At 38.0% G+C, this 19,308-nt stretch overlaps 1 protein-coding gene across 1 annotated transcript; it reads right to left on the bottom strand.

Moving 5' to 3' along the window:
* Window positions 1–6,280: 6,280 nt before the first annotated feature.
* Window positions 6,281–12,412, bottom strand: NRIP1 (nuclear receptor interacting protein 1). The gene is given in 5 exon segments (XM_032181340.1): window positions 6,281–10,455; window positions 10,457–10,513; window positions 10,515–11,131; window positions 11,134–11,577; window positions 11,580–12,412. Coding segments are annotated over 5 exon segments (3,453 nt in total). The 5' UTR covers window positions 12,046–12,412; the 3' UTR covers window positions 6,281–8,586.
* Window positions 12,413–19,308: the final 6,896 nt, after the last annotated feature.

Raw genomic sequence — 19,308 nt, 5'->3', positions numbered from 1 at the left:
TTGCTTCAGATGCTACTGAAGACTTCCTCTTTGTGACCATGCTGAATAGAGGAGAATGAGTTGGGATTAGAAAATAAAAAGCACTTGGGAATAACATCACTGTAGTTTGCTACCCTAAGGTTCTCCTTTCCTCTCTTTCTTCTTCCTCCTCTCCTTCAATTAATTGTGGCCCATGAGGTGAGTAGTTGCTGGTTTGCCACAGCACACACAAAGGACAGTGATGCAGACACATTCAACCACTGCGGAAGTGTGCAGCAACCGAGGGAACACAGACTTCCTATGTGACCAAAGACAAATCACATGCTGAGATATTCGTAAGGCATGCAAGAGATTCACATAGGTTTCTTAAAACAAAGTAAAACATACACAAGGGATGTGAATAAAATATTTTTTGGGAAAAAAAAAAAAAAAAGGCAACATACTAATGGCCAATAGAAGTATTAGAGAAACTTCCTTCCTTCACAAAGTCTTAGCAAAGCTTTTCCTAAGTTATCACATACAAGAGGTTACGAGAGGTTAAGTGTCAGGGCAACCAACTCCAAACCATGCTTGAAGTTCACCTCTTATGCTGCTTCCCAGTACTGGTGATGACATTTATATGTCGGTTCTAGTCAAGCAGAACTTAGAAAATTATGATATTTTGCTTGAGTTACAAAGGTGCAGACAGGCAAAGATGAAGAAGTGACAGCAACAGATTGGATATATCTGTGTCCCAGTGCCAACCCACAACTAATTTGCAGAAGTTACCTTTGAAGTCTGTACTGAAATTTTCAATTTCTAAGCATGCAGAGTATAAGCTAGATGTTAACATCAGCTTCAGCAAAGGCTGGAGTTGGACAGCTCCAACTAACTCAGAAAATAATCTAGCTTGCCTAGCATTCAGTGAGGATATGTCCTCACCTCACCACAATAGACTGGGCAAAGACAATCAAGGTCGTCTAGTACTAAGAAGAGGGACAGGGAGGTATTTCTCCATCTCTCTCCCCAACACAATAAGATGCACTGAAAGCATATGTTGAGTTTAATTGTGAAGGCAGGCATCAAGCTTATCTACCAGGCACAGTTGCAAGCCAATAATGTTTCACTTTCAATTAAATTCTGTGTAGTTTAATCAGAATAGTAACCTGGAAACAGTGACAAATCTCTTTATTCATTAAGAGCAAGTGGTCCTTAAAAAGTCAAATCAAAGTGGGCTACTGTGAGCTCAGATCAGCATATGCTTTCATAACTACATTGATATTTACCAGCAGAGAACTTGTCTGCATACCTGCAGCTTGTGAGGTGCTGTCTCTGTCATTCTGATGATCAAAAGAAAATAAAAATACTATCAACAATTTGTTACCTGCATGTCTCAGCCACTGCTCAAGGTCCATAGCAAGTCCCTACAGACATTCCCACTGGTGCGTGACATCTCTAATGCACTGAGTTGCACCACACAGAAAAAATAAATAAATAAAAAAATCATTGTATTCTTCAGTTTCAAAGATCCCATTTTTCTTGGCAATGATTAAGGTCAATCAAGAAATGTTTGCTTTACTTTTATTTGCAGATGTGTGTTTGTATGACTACTGCAACAAACTTTCCTACTCTGATACAGTCTTCCCCAATACACAGGCCTGCATATGACATATCGCCTGAGTCAGCATCCGTCCCTGATTTCCACAATGCTAGTTTCACTGGAGAGCACAAGATAGGTCTGCTAAGCCCTGTGCACATGGGTTGCTATTTATTTCCTATGTTTTGAAAACTCTGAAGCAAAACTTCAGTTTCTTTACCCAGAGGCTGTTTTGTAATAAATCACCAACATCACATGCATCTCGTGTGAGGAACAAACCGAAGATCAAGAAGATTCTGCAGAACCATGGGTCTGTCTGTGAAGAGTTCACTGGTGGTTTGAGGCATTTTTGAGTGAGTTTGTGAATCACTAAGCAAATGCTGTTAAATGTTCGCTTGGAGTGAAACATCTCTTAGAATTTACACCCATTCAACATTCTCGTCACTCCAAAGGCTGTTTAGCATACCATACGCTCAGCTCCACAGGCCTATTTGTTCTGGTAGACACAAAGCAAGTTTTACGTGGTGTAACAGTATATTGTGAATAAATATGCTGAAATTAAAAGTGCCTGAACTCCCCTTGATCAACAGAACAACAAAAACAACAACAAATGGTGATATTCAGGTGCCCCTAGGAAAGTGCCCTAGGACATATTCACATGAGAAATAAAGGCATACCATTGTTTTTGTTTGGTTGGTAGAATTAAAATTAAATTAATCGAGTCAGCAAGGAAGCATGTATTTCAGAAATGATTTCCCAGCTGTATTACTATTAGAAGACTAGATTGTCTCCTTAGGCATACAGCATTTTTATGTGGCTGTATTTTGGCTTAGCCATTCATCTCTGAAATCAGGTGCATGCCTATTCTTGAAGAGAAGAGGCTAAGCAGAAGCTGGGTATAAGGGCCTTTTCCCTCCAAAGCACAGCTGAGCGTCTCTGGTGACATCATACTTTAAGACAGCCAGTATCCAGACCCTATCTGATTTACGATAACAATCAATCAAAATGCTCAGCAATACGCCTCATGAAAACCCACCTGAAATCTATGGAGTTACTATTATCATTTTAAAATTAAATTTATGGATTATAATTTATACTTTCCAGAAAGCTTCCAAAGAACCTCACAGAAGCATGTTTATCTGTCTGAAGAAATCAGAAATTATAGGATGATCCATGCAAATCGCTGTTAGTTACCCAAGACAGTCATGACCCAATTGCTCACTTGCAAATATACAGCTCTCAATAGTGCACCTGTATGACCTCGAACAAAAATTCTCTGGGGAAATGCCACTTGCACTAATGTTGCAACCCACCAGTGGCACTGATGTCATAAGCTAACCTAAAAAAAAACTGTAGAATATGATGCAAACACACTGTTAGATCTTTCTACAGTCTTCACAGACAAATTGTGTTCAGTTTTCCACGTTTGCTTAAGAACCTAAGCTCAACACAACTGAAAAGTCCCCTTTGTGATATGGGCAAAAGTAGATTTTAATTGGAAAGTACACATTTCTTGCCTTGCACAGGACAGGCAACTTGAATTTGTTTCAATGTTTGCTTAAAACAATTTTCAAATTAAAAAATTCCATTTAAAGGTTTCTAGTTTATGGTCACTGATTTCAAGTTAATAAGGAGCAGGATATTTGAATAAAACATAATGGAGTGCTTTGTAAAGTAAAGCTGCTAATCTGATTTAGATTGTTTCATTTCCAGCTCCTTGATTCTGTTTCCAGTCAGTAGCCTTGCTGAAGAATACATCCCCCTAAGTTCCTTGAGATATTTTTGTTGTCAGAAATTTATATTAATAGCACTGATGCATAAAGCCCACTAGCACTCTAATAACAAAACGTACCCATGAAATAAAGCAGATTTAAAAACCATCAAGACAATGCATTTTTCTCATTTATTCAAATCTTCTGCAGGAAGTAAACACTGAAAGATTTAAAAAAACTTCACACTGCAGTATGTACAGTTTTGTGACATCACATGAAGAAATTAATTTCTAATAAAAAATGAGACCAGTTAGATAAATTACTGAAAACACATCACAATAAAATTGGTTGTGGTAAAATCCCAAATTCTTATGTACGGCAATGAAAAATCAATATTCCTTTGTTTTACAGCAATGGAACAGTCCTGGTACAATATTTCAATTATGTAAAATGGAATCCTGAACTTACGTGACTGATTATAGTTGTATGAGTACTTCATGTTTTAAAAGTAGTTTTGCGTTTTTTTTTCCCAGACCCTTTTGTTTTGAAGCACATTCTTTCACAAAGCTAAAATACCACAGCAGAAGTCATGTCCAGAAGTGGAATACTGTTGTGTTTTGAACTGACCTGACTTGTTAAGACATTTTTGCCAACGCACAGATGCACAGGGTCCCCCATGCACTTTTCATGCAGCAGGTTATCACAACTTTAAATAAAAGTATTTTTCTATACATTCTTCCAGACTTGCAACTGTATACATACATGCAAAAGTTTTTAAACCTATTTGATCATATTTACACTTATACATGGAATATACATAACAAAAAAAAAAAAAAAAAAAAAAAAAAAGATTAAAAGGTTTTTCTTTTCCTTTGCATTAGAACAATACAAAATATGTATTTTTCATTAAGGAAACCACTATTTACATCACCTTTTAAAAACCAATTTCAACATATTATAGGTGTAACAAGTCAATATATTTACATTATATATAAATATATATAATATATACTTACCAGTTTACTCCTCTGTAAGATGTTGCAGAGAACAAACCGGTAATATCATGTCACTGATGTCAATGAGAGCTGTAATACTTTCACCAACATTTAACAGGGAAAATTTAAACCATTCATCTCTTTCTTTAAAAAGATTTGTAAATCAAAATTTAAAAATATTACTAAGAGAAAATGGCTAAGAAAAGTGAAAGTTATGGCTGAATTCCCTTTTGATCTGACAGTGTTTATAAACTTCTCAAACTGCGCTGACAGGTTAAGTGGTATCAGCGGAGAAGCCCTCTAGCAACACAGCTTTTATTCTGCAGTTGTGTGTCACCCCCCTATCACTGCCTCACACTGTGGCAGAGGAGATGCTAAAAATCTGGTTACCTCAGTCTCTTACACTTCCCTCTGGAAACAAAAGGCATATCTGTTTGGGAATTACAAGTCAAACCCCAGACCTATCTGGTTTGAGCACTGCAGTGACATGGCAGATGAAGCAGCACAAGCCTGGAGATCCAACCTCGAGCAAGGCATCGGGCACTTAGCATCACTGCTGCTGCAACTACTCAGAGTTAAGAAAGGTTCAAGCTAATTCCGGTACATGTCGCAAGGGGCTGCAGCTACAACTTTAGGTGTGGCATAGACACATTCCTATCTCACTTCTTCACTGTTCCATGAGGTGGAGGCAGCTTTCCTCCAGAAGTCTCCCCCGTTTACAACTGCATTGCAACCTCCTCTCCTCCCTCCCTGCTTCTAGGATGGGGAGGTCACACAACAGCACCCAACAGTCCCGCACCTCTTGCTACTGCTCCCCTTATCTGACACAGCCCTGCTCGTCTTCACATCTACAGTCTAAAGGCCTAGCTGCAACCTCAACCTAAGACAGAAGACTTATCTTTGAAGCCTCCATTCCCACAGGCTGAGGAAGCATACTGGGCACAGCTGAAACACATATCCTAGCAGTAAGTATCTACTGAACCAAGGAGACCAGATTTGATGAGAACACAGAGCATTATGCAACAAATGACCTTGGTTTGTGGCAGCGATGGGGGGAAATCAAGGATCTTTTGGGTTGCTTGGGAAAACTTGGCAAGCCCTACCAGTTCTGCTGGGGCAGCAAACCCAGCTCCTGCACCTCCCTTTTCTGATGGAAGAACAGAGGGAAGATATCCCAAGGATGACAACTGTGACTCCTTTTCACTCACCCAAGCTACAAGATAAAAAATAATGAAAAAGCCTTCGGTCCTCAGGTTTGAAGGCTGTAAATGTGGATGGAGCAGATTTTGAAAAAGAACTCTCTTCCCTAGGGGGCACTAACACAGGTGATGCTGGAGAATTTCACATAGAAGACTGTTGCCCTTTTAGCAGCCAACTGAAGAGCATTGTTAGCATGCCCTTCCCTCTCAAGGGCCTCATCGTTATGCTACACACTGCTTTGAGATTGCAGTGACCACAACAGGCAAGATTCCTCTATGAACAGCATGACCTACAATTAAATTCTTGTGTATTATAGTTTAAAGATGTGTGAGAATTGTAATATCCTTTCATTAACACCACTTAAAAGAAAGCTAAATCATTAACTAGTCAAACTTAACATTTTAACTTAAATGTTTTTATAAAACTTTAAAAAAATTTAAAAACTTTAAAAATTAAATGTTCCAAAGTATATATTATAACAACAGACTACCATAGAATAAATACATAGGTAAAGCACACTCCTAGACTCCAATATTACTTTTTGTTAGGGTTAGACTCTTCCCTACTTTTCATCTGAACCTTGCTTTGATGAAATTTTCACAGATTATTTCACCTCCATTTAAGCTGCATTTTTCTGTGGAGCCCTTCAAACAAATTATAGCCCTGTATTTACTCCGGGGAGCATCTATTATTCTATATTGTATATATTTCCTAGCTATATACATGTTGTTTCAAGAAAAATAATCGATTAAGACTTTAAGAGATGTTTAATGGATGGAAAAAATGCCATCTTTTTTTTTTTCTTTTTTTTTTTTTTTTTTAATACTTCTGTTGGATTGACTCATATAAAAAGAATTCAGTTCCACTGTCAATGCAAAATATACTTTATATCATTAATGACTATTCTATGAGACATCTGAATTGTCATTGGGCCACTTATAAATGCAAATATTAAAGACAAAATTTATTTCTATAATACTCTTCAGACAATGACATTTAAAGTGATATTAGATTTGCATGAAGGCTTTAAAATATAAATCTTCTTTGTACAGCCCATTAATATATTACGCTTCACCCAAATAACATAAAAATATATCTTTAAGTTGCTCTGTTATTTCTCGTATAAACCAGGGGAATGTTTTATATTGGATACTGCCAAACATTTGTGTTCCCTAAAAGAAGATATCCCCAGGAGGGTTAACATAATCATGGTGCATTTTCCAGCTGGCAGGCAGAAGTCCTTTTCAGTAGGGACTGCACTGGAAAGAAGGGAAACTAATCTTAGGCGGCGGGCAGAGGATGAGAAGGGGACAACAGCTCACTCTGTCTAGGTGAGCCTGAAGGCTGGGAAAAGTGTCTCTGAAACAAAACCAGGAAGGAAGAGAGCAAAATGCCCCACCACTCATCTCTGCAAACTTGAGTGAAACAAGAAATAGCAGAGTTTTGTCATGTCATCAGCTCTCAACGGTGAAAATGGTCAACATTACAAGGAGTGCAGCTTTCATTATCTGTGCAAGCCAGCTATTAAGCTGTTTTCTGATAGCTCAGGGAATTATCAATGAAATTAAAAGCTACAGAGAACATTCTTTCAGAGGAGTTAAAAGTTCAGTAAAACTTTTAAAGCATATAATTTAGAGGAACCAGATTTTGTCCTCCTCCTCCCCCGGGAGAAGTAAGGGTTCCGAATGGAGTTAACACTGACAGTGTTAACAGTGCTGCTTGGCTCTTCCCCAGTCAGCAATTCTTTTAAGGTGTCTCCGCTTTGACTGCAATTTTCAGTTATTCCCATCTCAGGCTGATATTGCCAGATGTTACAAATCACAGCACAGGTGGGGACTGATGAAAAGGGCAGAGGAGAATTTCTGAGACATGTCCCTCTACCCATTACAAAACATGACAAAACTACAATTTTATCCTCAGTGCAACCTGAAAAATTATTCTGAAACCAAGTTTTCTGCAGAGAAAAGGCAGTGCATTAAACTGTGCATCAGCTGTTCGGAGAGTAGTAAATATTGGCAGAATATGGATTTTTTTCCCCTAGTTGTAGGAAGAGGCCAACACATTTTTTCATTAAAATCCTATTCTATATTTGAGTGGAAGCCTGATGTGCTGCTTTAGTGCAGTTGGTATTCTTCGTTAAAAGAAGCAAGATGATGCTAAACAAACAATTCTGATTAGCTGTTTCACAAACTTTCCACCATTTTCCTCACAAAATCTATGTGCTAAGCTTTCTGAAATGCAGTACTCCAAGAGGCATTTTGACTTTCCCCTGTTAAGGAGGGAAATGACAGGAATGCACCAACAAAAGACTCATGTAGTATTTGCACAATATATGAAAATCTGCCTTTTATATAAAAACCTAGAAAAAAAAAAAAAAGCAAACAATCGTAACTAGGAACTCTTAACTATAGCTAAGGATTTGAGGAAGGCTTTTGTCAAAAGCAGGGCAAAGAAGAAAAATAGATTTTACACCGCTATTCTGGCAGGACCACAAACAAGGTTTAAAAATAAAATAAAATTTGGAAGCACTAAAAATTACATTTCAGTGCAGTTCAGTTATTAACACTGGCACAGGTTTTCCCTGTGTGACAAGCTAATACCTTGGACGGACTGCTCCATTTCTTTAAAGTTATTCTTAAAATTTCACAAAACTTATTAAACATTCAAAAAAAAGGTACACTGTCTCTATGCTCAGGCTTCCAAAAATAAGGATTATTTTACAGGAAAGGGAGGAAACGCAGCATTACCACCACTTAGGCTGTACGCTTACACTTTATCTTATACCAAAGACTTGCAGATCCAAATAAGACTCTGATCAAAGAGTACTCATAACTTATTTTGATGCATACAGAGATGTCTTGTACAAATTACAACCTAACTTCCTTGTGATGATCTATTGTAAAGCAAATTTTATCTACATGTATTTTAAATAACATCACCAGAAAAATAAAAAGTTTATCAAATGAAAACATGTTTCAATTAGGCCATGCTTTTCTAAAATCATGCTCAATTTGTACAGTAGTCAAGTTCGTATTCATTTTTATTTTTTTCTTTCTTTTTTTTTTTTTTTTTTTTAACAAAGATTCAAAACCACTGATTGTAAACTCATCGATGAGACTGTAGTTTATTCTGGCTCTTTTTTGATTGTTAGCACTTTTTCCAGAAGTCCATGCACTTCACCGTTCACACCATGTTGATGAGAGGTCTTATTCCCCATATGGCTGTTGTAAGGGCTTCTTAAGTTATTAAAAGGAGTTTCAAGCTCTGCATCAGATGTTAACTCCTCTTTGATTGTAACATGAGTTGAACTACCAGTAAATGAAGATTCATTCCAAATTTCTTTGTCCTGTGCTTCTTGGCTGCTAATGGAGTTGCCGCCTTTCTGTAACATGTAGTACAATATTGGATTGGTTTTGGTCAGTCTTGGAGAGTCTTTTTCATAATCATTCTTGTCCATACCTGTGATAACCCATCTGATGGGACCTTTCTCACTGGGCACAGGACACACACTAAACTGGTCAGATTCAAGCCTAGATACTGTACTCCCCAAATGTTCGGGAAAGGGGGAACTGGCAGGACTTTTTACCACTACTGGATAGTGAAATGTTCTGTGATCTACACAATTGCTCTGTTGCACAGGACTTCCCATTAATGTGTTTACTGAAGAAATGCTGAATTCAGGTTTAATTGTTGCATTGCTTTTGTTTCCTCTTTTCTTGCCTTCCATTAGTAAGTTATTCCTATGCTGTGACAGATCTCTCTCACAGTTTTCTGAGAGAAGCAGCTGTTTCAACACATTAAAGCCTTTACTATCTCTAGACCAACCCCTATTTTCACTTTCATTATTTGAACCATGACTTACAGCATATTTAAATTCAGAATCACTTCTGCTGAATTTCAGTTCTTGCTGGTTTAGCAAAGGTCCATACAGTGCCTCTGTAGGAGAAACATGATTGTTTGCAGCATCAGACACATTAGTTTTCATCTTTTTTAATGGTCTTTCCAAAGGCTCAGCATGAAGCTTCCTCTTCTTCGGTACTGTGCAAAGACTCTTTGATTCCAGGTGTGTTAGCTCATTGTTTCGGTGACTTCTGTCCAGCTCATCTGCAGGGTAACTATCCTGATTTTGTCTCAGCAATCTACTTAGCAGACCATTTTTGGAAAAAGAAAAATCTTGAGGTGAAAGAGGCTCAGGTTTCATCTCCTCAGATGCTGGAGAAGCAGCTGTGTTTCTCTGCAGTGAATGAATAAATCCTTGAAAGTTGTTACCCTTGCACTCTCTTATTTGTTGTGCATTTGAATTATAAGGAACATTTGATTCTTCAGATGGTTCAGTTTTTATTTTCACTGTCAATATTTGCTCATTCAAAGCCTTATCTGTCTGTTCCTGAGAACCTTCATCTCTTAAAAGCATCCTCTCTTTCTTTTCACTTTTACCTTTATTGGGAGTTCCCAGAAGCAGCTGAAGGACAGTGCGCCTTTCAAGGAGATTTTCTATTTCCGAACCTGGAAGTCCTTGTTCAGTGGGTACAGACTGACAACTGAATATTTTGTTATTTTCTTCATGCGTACTCAATTTATTTGTAAGCAGAGGGCTGTTCAATCTATCAATCAAGCCTACAGGTTTATCTGTGTTCCCTGCTAACAGATGTTTGCTAGGTCTTTGTTCTTCACTTGACATGGAAGTCTGCATACCACACTGAGCAAGATTCTGCAACAGCTTGCTGGCACTGAAAGCTGAAGAGTTTTGTGGACTATCATTTCTGCTCAGCTTGGCTCCTTGAATTTCTTTGCTTTTAGAAAGGTCTATCAAATGTTTAGATGCAGGATTCACCAGCCTGTCTGGCTGGATGCTGCAGGCATATGGTGGTGAGTTACGCTTGATGGCTAACGACTGGTGAGAGAGATTTATAGGAGAGTCTGCTTTTGTAGAAGCAAGCAAAGGTGGAGTGCTTAGTGGAGTCATTCGATTTGCACTGGGACTGTCAGTAACAGGAAGTCCTTTTACCAGTCTGTACAGTGAATTTTGCCACATCAGCTGCACTGTGTGGGTCCCTGAGGCTCATTACCTTTGTCAACCTTTTCTTCACTCTTATGCCCAAGTAACAATTGAAGTAGTGTTACTTTTTGATGGGGATTCAGCTTAGATGCCTTTGGAGTGTCTTTGTCTTCCTTGTTCTCTGGACAAGAAACTTTTGGGTCCCAGCTATGAAGCAAAGACTGAGTCAAGTTATCCAATGATGCAGGCGGACCTGCATCTGGTTTATCTGTCCTCTGTTTAAAGGATAAGTCTATGGGAAGACAGTTAGAATGGGAGCTTTCGTCATCACTGCTGTCATCGGTAAAGCTAGGATTGTTATCTGAATACTCATCGATAGTTGTCGGTGTGCTGCTCTCTTCATGCACTTTTAATTGTTTGGTAGTATTCTGGCTTTTCAGAAGATGTAAGAGCAAACTGTTGCTGGGAGAGGTTTTCACATTACTCCTCCTTTCCAAAGTACTTTTGAATCCCACATTTTTGGGAGGCGAATGCGTGATTCCTACTGAACTCTGAAATGGTGCTATATTGCTTTTGCTTGATACCGTTTTGGTTGATGATCCTGTTTGACCATTGAGATGGCTTGTCATTCCTTTTGCTAAATTGAATTGGCCAATATCTTTCTGAGCACTTCTTGTAATCTGGCCATAGCTGCAAGTCTCTCACTTGCTATTTGATTTGCATTTTGTGCTTTTAAAGCATGTTCCCTGGAGTACTGCTGCAAGTGAGCTTCACTTGAAAGGAGTAAAGCTAGCTGGCTGCATGCTACACTGGGCTTTGGTGAAGCAGCAGGACTGGATCGTTTCTCTACCATACTTGCAACAGCTTGTAATCTTGCAGCACATGACAGTGGCTCATTTATCACTTTAGGTCCACTCTGCACTGCATGAGGAGATTCTATAAACCTCTCATTGGGCAGGTTCTTTGTTATATCAGGCAGGCTGTTGTCCAACTTCTGATCCTTTGCTTTGCTCTTCTTCAAAAGGGTCTTCAGGTGACTGGATGCAACACCATAGCACCTTAAATCCTTCTCCACCTGTAAAGAATCATGGCTAAGGGAATATCCTTGCTCCTTAGGCTCTGCCTAATCTGCTGTGACAGAGCAACACTCTGCAGTCTAGAGCTGAATGACTGAAGCAAAGAGGCAAGTAATGTGCTATCTTGTTTGCCTTTAGGCACATTTTCAACCATGCCAGCTAGCAACGCTTCCTTTTTTCCATCTAAATCCACAATGGAATCAGACAACCGCCTTCTCTTTGCTGCATTCCAGTCTTCAGAAGACTGCAACAGTCTTGCTTTTTTGAGATGCAGCATGCCAGATCCCTGATACGTATTTGTGTTAAGAACTGGACCATTACTTTGACAATTGGGAAATATATTTCCAGAAATCTTAAAGTTCTGATCCTCTCCACTATGCCCAGTAGACTTTTTGTCAACTGCAGTACCTGAGCCTCCTGCTGCTTGATGCATTAGTAATCCCTCTAGGTAAGTTAGAACAACAGAATCCTGGTGCATCTCAGAGCCAAGCTCTTCTCCATGAGTCATGTTCAACAAAAGTATCCAAAAGGGCTCTGTTTCTATTCACTTCAAAGACTAGTTTGCTGCAGTTGAATTGAGATGCAGAGTTAATAAATAATAGGTAGATGTCTATAGCATTTTCTCACAAACTCTTAGAAACAATACAGTCACATTCCAAGTAGGCTTCTTCCAGTGTATACTGTTTGATGAGCCAGATTTCCAATCATGTCACTGTGTTGATATATTGAATATTTATGAAAGATGTCTAGGAAGAGTATTTAGAACACGCTTCTAAGGTAATGAAGTTCCATTAAGTATTTGCCTTCTTCACCCTTCTCCATGAATCCAGTTAGTTTTTCATCTTTTTTCCATCTCCATCAAGCATGTTAGAATTCCCTAAGGGAAACAAAGACAAAAAAAAAACAGTGGTCAAGAAAAAAAGATTAGGGTAAGATCTAAATAAATTGCATCAGATTTTTTTTTAACATACCATTTTAGAAAGATACAGGATATTTCAGTGATAACCACATGCTGGAATACATTAATAATTGAGTAAAGCAGAGAGTCCATGCCATCTAATCTGAAGAACTTTGTTTACTTTAAACTCAAATTCTACATAAAGTTTTCTGTCTCAATCATTTTCACTATTATAAGCATAGCTACTATGCTCATTGAATTTCTCTACCCTACAGTTCAAAACAGGGAATGGCAACCACGGAAATAAAATCTAAATATTGCTTAGAAAAAAATACAAAATTTTATTTCACAGTTGCATTGATCTTTCTTCTTACTATGTAAATACACAGGTATGAACACAATTGCTGTAGAAGAGAATTAATGGGAAAAGGCATGCCTGAAGTCAGCGTTTGGGTTCATGTTGAATCTGTTTCAAATACCTGTTTTCAAAATAAGTAGCAACATGTATGACCACACTTCTGTTTAGCAGGTAGATGATACTGCCAGAATTAAAAACCAAATTGCCGCTGCTGCCCAGGATTATCTAGTAATGCAAAACTTGGCATGATAGTACAGCATGGAGGAAATCTTTATTATTTAAAACTGTTATTATTAGAAGATAAAGGCAATAGAAACGGAGAAAATGATGCTTCCTGGTAGATCTTTGTTGGAAGATATTTATTTTTACATCATTTCCATGTATTAAATGTAAAATGGTGAAAAAACAGGCCTTCCTTGAAAACTGTTATTTTCAAAGCAATTCTTGTAGAACATCTCTACAAAATACTTCCTTGAATAAGACATTATGCTATAAAAAGCTGTTTTGAAAAACAAAACAATGGCTTTTATGTTAGACACATCTCTTTAGGATTTAAGTTATATTACTATTACACCAGTCAACGATAGCATGAACAGTTCAACACAGTTCAATATTGAAATCATTACAGCACACATGCCTACTCCTCCTCTTTCTAAATTGGTATAAATATTCAATATGTGAACAGCTTAGTGTCTTTCAATGTATCTAGCTCTGCAATTCTCTTTCACAAACTAAAAGCATGTTTAAACTTGTAAATACAAGTTTCCAAATGGACATACACAGGTGAAACCCATGCATCTTTAAAGTAAATGAATGTTTTATGATTGATTTCTTGGAGGATTTTTTTTTTTTTTAATTCAAAAGCTAAAGACAACTAGAAGTCAGAAAAATATCAGATATGAAAAAAGTAAAGAATCAGAACAGCTACACAGCCATAATATTAGTTCATAAGTTCATATACCCCTCTGTACAAATACATAGCTACATTCTTATTACATTTTAAGTGGTTTAGAGAAAAACTAAGAACTCTCTGAAAAAAAAAAAAGAAAAAAAAAAAAAGACAAAACAAAATCACAGAATTAAAACACCAGCAATTCATTGTAGTGTAGATATGTATACCTCATGTACCTAAATATCAAATTAAAAGTTGGTAGCTATTACTAAGGTCACAATGTTTCTCTCAGAAATACAAGTGTACATTGACCAGCACTTACATAATTACCTGCAGAAGACACTGTGTTTGTTCAAATACAACTCAAACTTGGATTTGTCTAATTAGAAATTACCTATCATCTCACTGTTCCTTCAAAAACCTGTACGTCTCTGGGTGGACTTTACAAAGTTTCAATCTAAAGTGGTTTAAACAACAAAAAAATCAATTCCTTGAACAGAAAGTCCAACAAATACATTATGCTTCTTATGTATATACATCAGGTATCCAGCAAGTGTAACGTCAATAAAACTAAGATTCTTTCCTCAAATATTTGGGAATGCACTGTATCTAGAAAATGAAGTTTTTGAGCTTCCGAAAATAAATTGTTTATCTGCAGCTACATTTTTGCATTTAAAAATGGAATTAGGTTCACAGCATGCTGTTTGTATAAAGGAGCAAATAGCACTTGATCCCTTGTATTTTGTGTTTAAGAAAATAAAATTGCATATCTTTCACTGTGTTGTGCCTTGCAGGCTACCTTTAAGTCAAAGTCACAACCAAATGCACCATTAAGACATTATTATTTGCAGCTCTGGGTAATTAAAAAAATAAAATTAAAAAAAAAAAAAAAAAAAAGACAAAGCATTTATGCAAATCCCTCAGGTTCTCAAAAAGACTACTGCAGATGACACAGAGCCAGCACAGGCTCTAAGGATGTACTCTAAGTAGCATTTTGCCATTTTTATGTTTTTTGTTTGTTTGTTTGTTTGGAATTCCTAAAGGCCCAGGAAATATTCATAATTTTACAGAAGACTGATGCAAGGGAGTCTTCATTAAACAGAATTAAATCTGAAAAGCATGTTAACATAAGGAATAGGACATCACCAAACACTTTAAAGAATCTGTTCTGATCTAGTGCTGCAACGGCTATAACAGCATTATAAAACCCTGCACAGCCTAATGTGCAACACACAAATGTGATGAAGTCACCTGTCAAGAATCAGAAATTACATTTCAATGAAAACCATCTCTAAACTTACACTTTATTTGTGATGGGAAGCCTGATAGTAAATTTCAGGGTTTGAAAGCAATCTCACAACTATGCATTTCTAGTAAGTTTTGAACGTAGTATGCTTTTCATTCTCTATCTGATCTAAAGCGTAGTCAAATGGAAACAGAACCAGCTCTGGAAATTAATGTTTAGCTGGACACAAAGGCAATCATTCAGCAACCCTTTTAAAACATATAGACTAAACCAAGGAATTCCCTGGACCCACTGAAACGTGCTATTAAATATTATTCCAGAAACTACCTGAAATGAAGAGGGGGGAGAGAGGGGGGAGGAATGGGGTGGAGAGAAGTGAAAAGCCCTACGGAAATACATCTCATTTCTCAGTAAGGACTTATTGCAATGAACCTCTAAAATTAGCATCTAATAACTATGAATCTCTAGACCTAAAAATTGTATGTAACTATTGAGAAAGAATTGAGGAACTATAAATTTGATATACTTTCTTCACCATGCAACTACTGTATATGAACTATTTTTGTTGTTGTTGTTGTTCCAACCCTTCACAGATTCTCATATCCTACAAATAAATAAAATGCTTGTTTTCTGAGGCTATTTTCAGAATCTACATGAACACAAACCGATCACAGCTCATTAAGTCACGTTTACCTAGATAGAACTAAAGCAGCAGCATGATTCACAGCACAAAAGCTGTAACGTGGGGAGACACTCCCAAAGTGGAGCATACCATGGGAAATCAGTCCTACATCTTTTTAAAAAATGCCTAGGGAGAAACTGTGAGAAGAGTAGGAAAATAAGAGATTAAAACATACACTGAACTATAGAAACCATGGCTGTCCAGAATATTAATTATAATTTTGCTGTTGTTGGAGCTCTTCTTTGTTTGCAAACTACAGATACACTTATCAGTTGCAAAGATTTCAATGGAACGATAACAATAAACTCTAAGATGCTTTAGTTACTATAAAGTATTAGTACTTCAAAAGATAATTAAAATTGAGAACACATCTTCCAGTTTAAAACCACAACATCTGAGCCAAACGGCATTTTCCCTTGTGTGTATACACAACACACTTTTCATTCATTTATTTTTAAAATTGATGAATGCCTCATCTATAAAAAACTAAACAGAGGCACTAAAAACTGTACTTTCACAGTTAACCAATAGACAATCAGTTGCTGTCATTTAAGAAATTAAAATCGGTTTACAACTTAAAGTAGCCAAATTGCATCCTTAAGTCATTTTTCTGATATTACTGACTAGCATTTCCAGATAAATCTCTGTACTTTAGCCCCCTGTTCCACTTCACAAATTAACAATGCTAGACTGGTATTATTCAGGCAGGAGAGCTGCATATTCTAACAGAGATAACTCATAAAACTCTCTACTGTAGAGGTATTTTCTGTAGTCTTAATTCAAGATATCACGGAAAAAATCTTACAGTAACTAGTAAATATTTACTACATCTAGTAAATTGACAATAGCTAGCAGATCTGCCACACAAACACTCATTAAAATATTATCTAAACTTACGCACATTGTTAAAATGATCAATACAGAGTTTGAGATGTGTATATACACACAGATGAAATGCTTTTATTAACTGCATTCCAGAGTCCTTTAATGGTGATTAAATTCATGTGTTAATTTTATTTTCCAATTTTAAGTTGAGCTGAAATCAAAACATGAATTTGTAGAGCTGAAATCAAACTGGTATGCGAAACTAAAATCTTTAATTATTTAATGAATTCAGCATCTTAATGGTTAGAAAAGAAAGTCTCTCACTAGAGCTCACTGCCTGCCAATTCTCATCTTCCCAAATGTAGTGGATACAGCTCACCACATCAAGCAATGGTTTAGAAAGTTATTTTAATCATTACAGAGTTGAGGAATACAGTACAGTGATTGCAGTGGCAGCTTGGGATCCTGGGGTCCAATTACTTGCTGTACTGCAGGCAGGGTCTTTGACTTCTGGTTTTACTTTTCTGTATTGTATTTTCACAGATCGATTAATAATAGATGCAAACTTCAGAAAAATAATTGAGGATAAATATATTAAAGGCTGTGGGTTTCTCCACAGCTTCAATAATAGTTGTAAGAAAGCACCTTTTACATAGGATTTTGGATGATTCCTTATCTTTAATAAACTGTCAGCAGTGAGATGATGCAGAGCACAATGAAGTTACGGTCCTACAGAAAGATTCCTAGATGCACTAGGAATGGAAATTGCAAGAGAATCATTCAGTGAACTAAACCGTGAGCATGGAAAGTGAGAGTGGCTGTCCCAGAATTATTTGGTATTGAGCTCGATTTGTCTTTGACTTTAGCAGGCAGGAAGGATGTATTCAGAGTGGTGGTATAAGCATTTCAGTTGACTTTTTGCTAAGGTTATAAGCAGTGAAAGAGGCCTGATTCAACAACCAACTGTACCAAACCCACAGAGCTGCACAAGCGTGCAGGTACTTCAACAGTACTTAAGCATGTGCTTTAAGAGAATCAAGTATTTAAGTGTTTTGCTAAATCCCCGCTTTATGTCAGAAATCTATTGAGATGAATGGAGCAGCTGAGACCTCTTCACAGGTTTGATTCAGGCTGTCAAGACATTTTGAAGGTTCTATTTGAAAATGTATTTTTTTATTTTATATTTTTTAAAGGAGAAAAAAGCAAATGTAATCAGATTACTGAGAAAAAATCAGCAACAGGTGACTTCTTCCACAATTGCACACTAGAGAGCTTGGGAATCAGCAAGCCTTCTTCACTACAAATTTGTAAAAATGCAACTTGTTCCCTGTGATCGTAGGATACCACTGAGAAAGCAAAAATAGGCTTCCTCCCAACAACCTGGCATGTTGTTCATCCCTACTGACTCCAAAAAGACATTTTAAACATGGAAAGGATAGGCCAACCACTTTTAAAAGGCCCTGTCAGGAGAGGGCAGGCTGGGGATCATGTTGCAGCAGGAGGAGGTGTGCCAGGCTTTCCCCAGGGGCTCCCCAGGCCCTGCAGAAAGCAGCTGAGCCCCTGTGCACCCGGGGCTCTTCCCTCAGTGCTACCTAGCAGTCCTGCTGCATGCCGGATCACCGCCTGCTCTTCAAAATAGCCCTTTGCGTTGTGGCGGGGTTAGCAACAGCAGTAACTTCAGGGCTTCAAAGTATTCACAAGCATATGAGGCGGGAAAGCCTTTGCCCTGCTGCTTTGCTAGGCTGTGTACTGCCAAACACAAGCGGGCCTTGGTTTCTCTTGTTCAGAGCGTTAGGCAGCAGAAGGGGGGTTGAGTTGAAGGGAAGAATGCCAAACCAGCCCCATCACGGCCTTCTGACAGTTTCAGCTGCTTAAACAGCTTTTTAAAAATTCTGCAGAGAACTGGTCCCGTAACAGTTGACTCGATAGCTTGAAGAGATGCAAAGAGATAGCATTTTATTAAAGCACACAAAACACTGAGAAGTCTTAAGTCACGTAAAACTGGTGTTAAACATGGAACCAACACCACAGCAGAACAAGAAATGTTATTTTCCTAGGGGAATAAGATATGACAGGCCATTGGACCGAAAATAACCCAATTGTTCTGGCAAGTATGGACTAGTTAGGTTTACTTGGGCTTGTTGTTTTAAAGGCCTTCTGCAGTATAAATGCTAATGAGTGTAGCTGTTAACTGTGGTCCCAGTCACACAAGGAAGGGGCAGCTGTTCATGCATCGTCCCTGTGGGGTGTGAAGCGGGGGATCCAGCATCTAATCTCAGTGTCACTCCGTTCTCAGACTTCACATGGGCTTCTCCACAGTCCGGGAATCTGTGACTCACCCAGACCATGCCATACCAACCGCACAGCATTGTGGAGCTTTGGGATGATACATAATATGTCAAGAGGGAATATAATATTTCCACTGTCTGTTTAAATGAGGTGAGGAAATGTCCAGAGAGATTTTCATGTTTATGCAGATAGCCTTTCAGGGAAGCAGCAGGGCAGATAGGGGACATCTACGCACACGGGAGGAGAGAAGCAGGACTGGAACACCTCAAACTCTGAGGCAAAGTATTTTTACATGAAGACCAAAGGCCTGAGCTGTGCTGGCTAACCTGTGACTTTTACAGACCCTGGGGAAGCGCTCTTTGCGAAGTAACCCTATTTGACTTGGAGGTGTGCCTCTCCAAGAGAGGGGTCAGTAAGAGCATAAATGACAGCCATCTGAGAACAGTGGCTGTCAGAGAGAAAGATATGCCGTGCTGCAGCCGATGTTACAGAAGACAGCCAAGATAGCTTGGGTGCCAGAGTACGTCTAGCCTGGTGGCAAGGAAGCCCACAGAGGTTAGCCTGGGAAGCAGGGTATAGAA

This window comes from Aythya fuligula, chromosome 1 (genome assembly GCF_009819795.1).
Source record: "Aythya fuligula isolate bAytFul2 chromosome 1, bAytFul2.pri, whole genome shotgun sequence".
Taxonomy (NCBI): domain Eukaryota; kingdom Metazoa; phylum Chordata; class Aves; order Anseriformes; family Anatidae; genus Aythya; species Aythya fuligula.
Note: the sequence above shows the minus strand (reverse complement) of the source record. Positions and strands in the feature narration are given on the sequence as shown.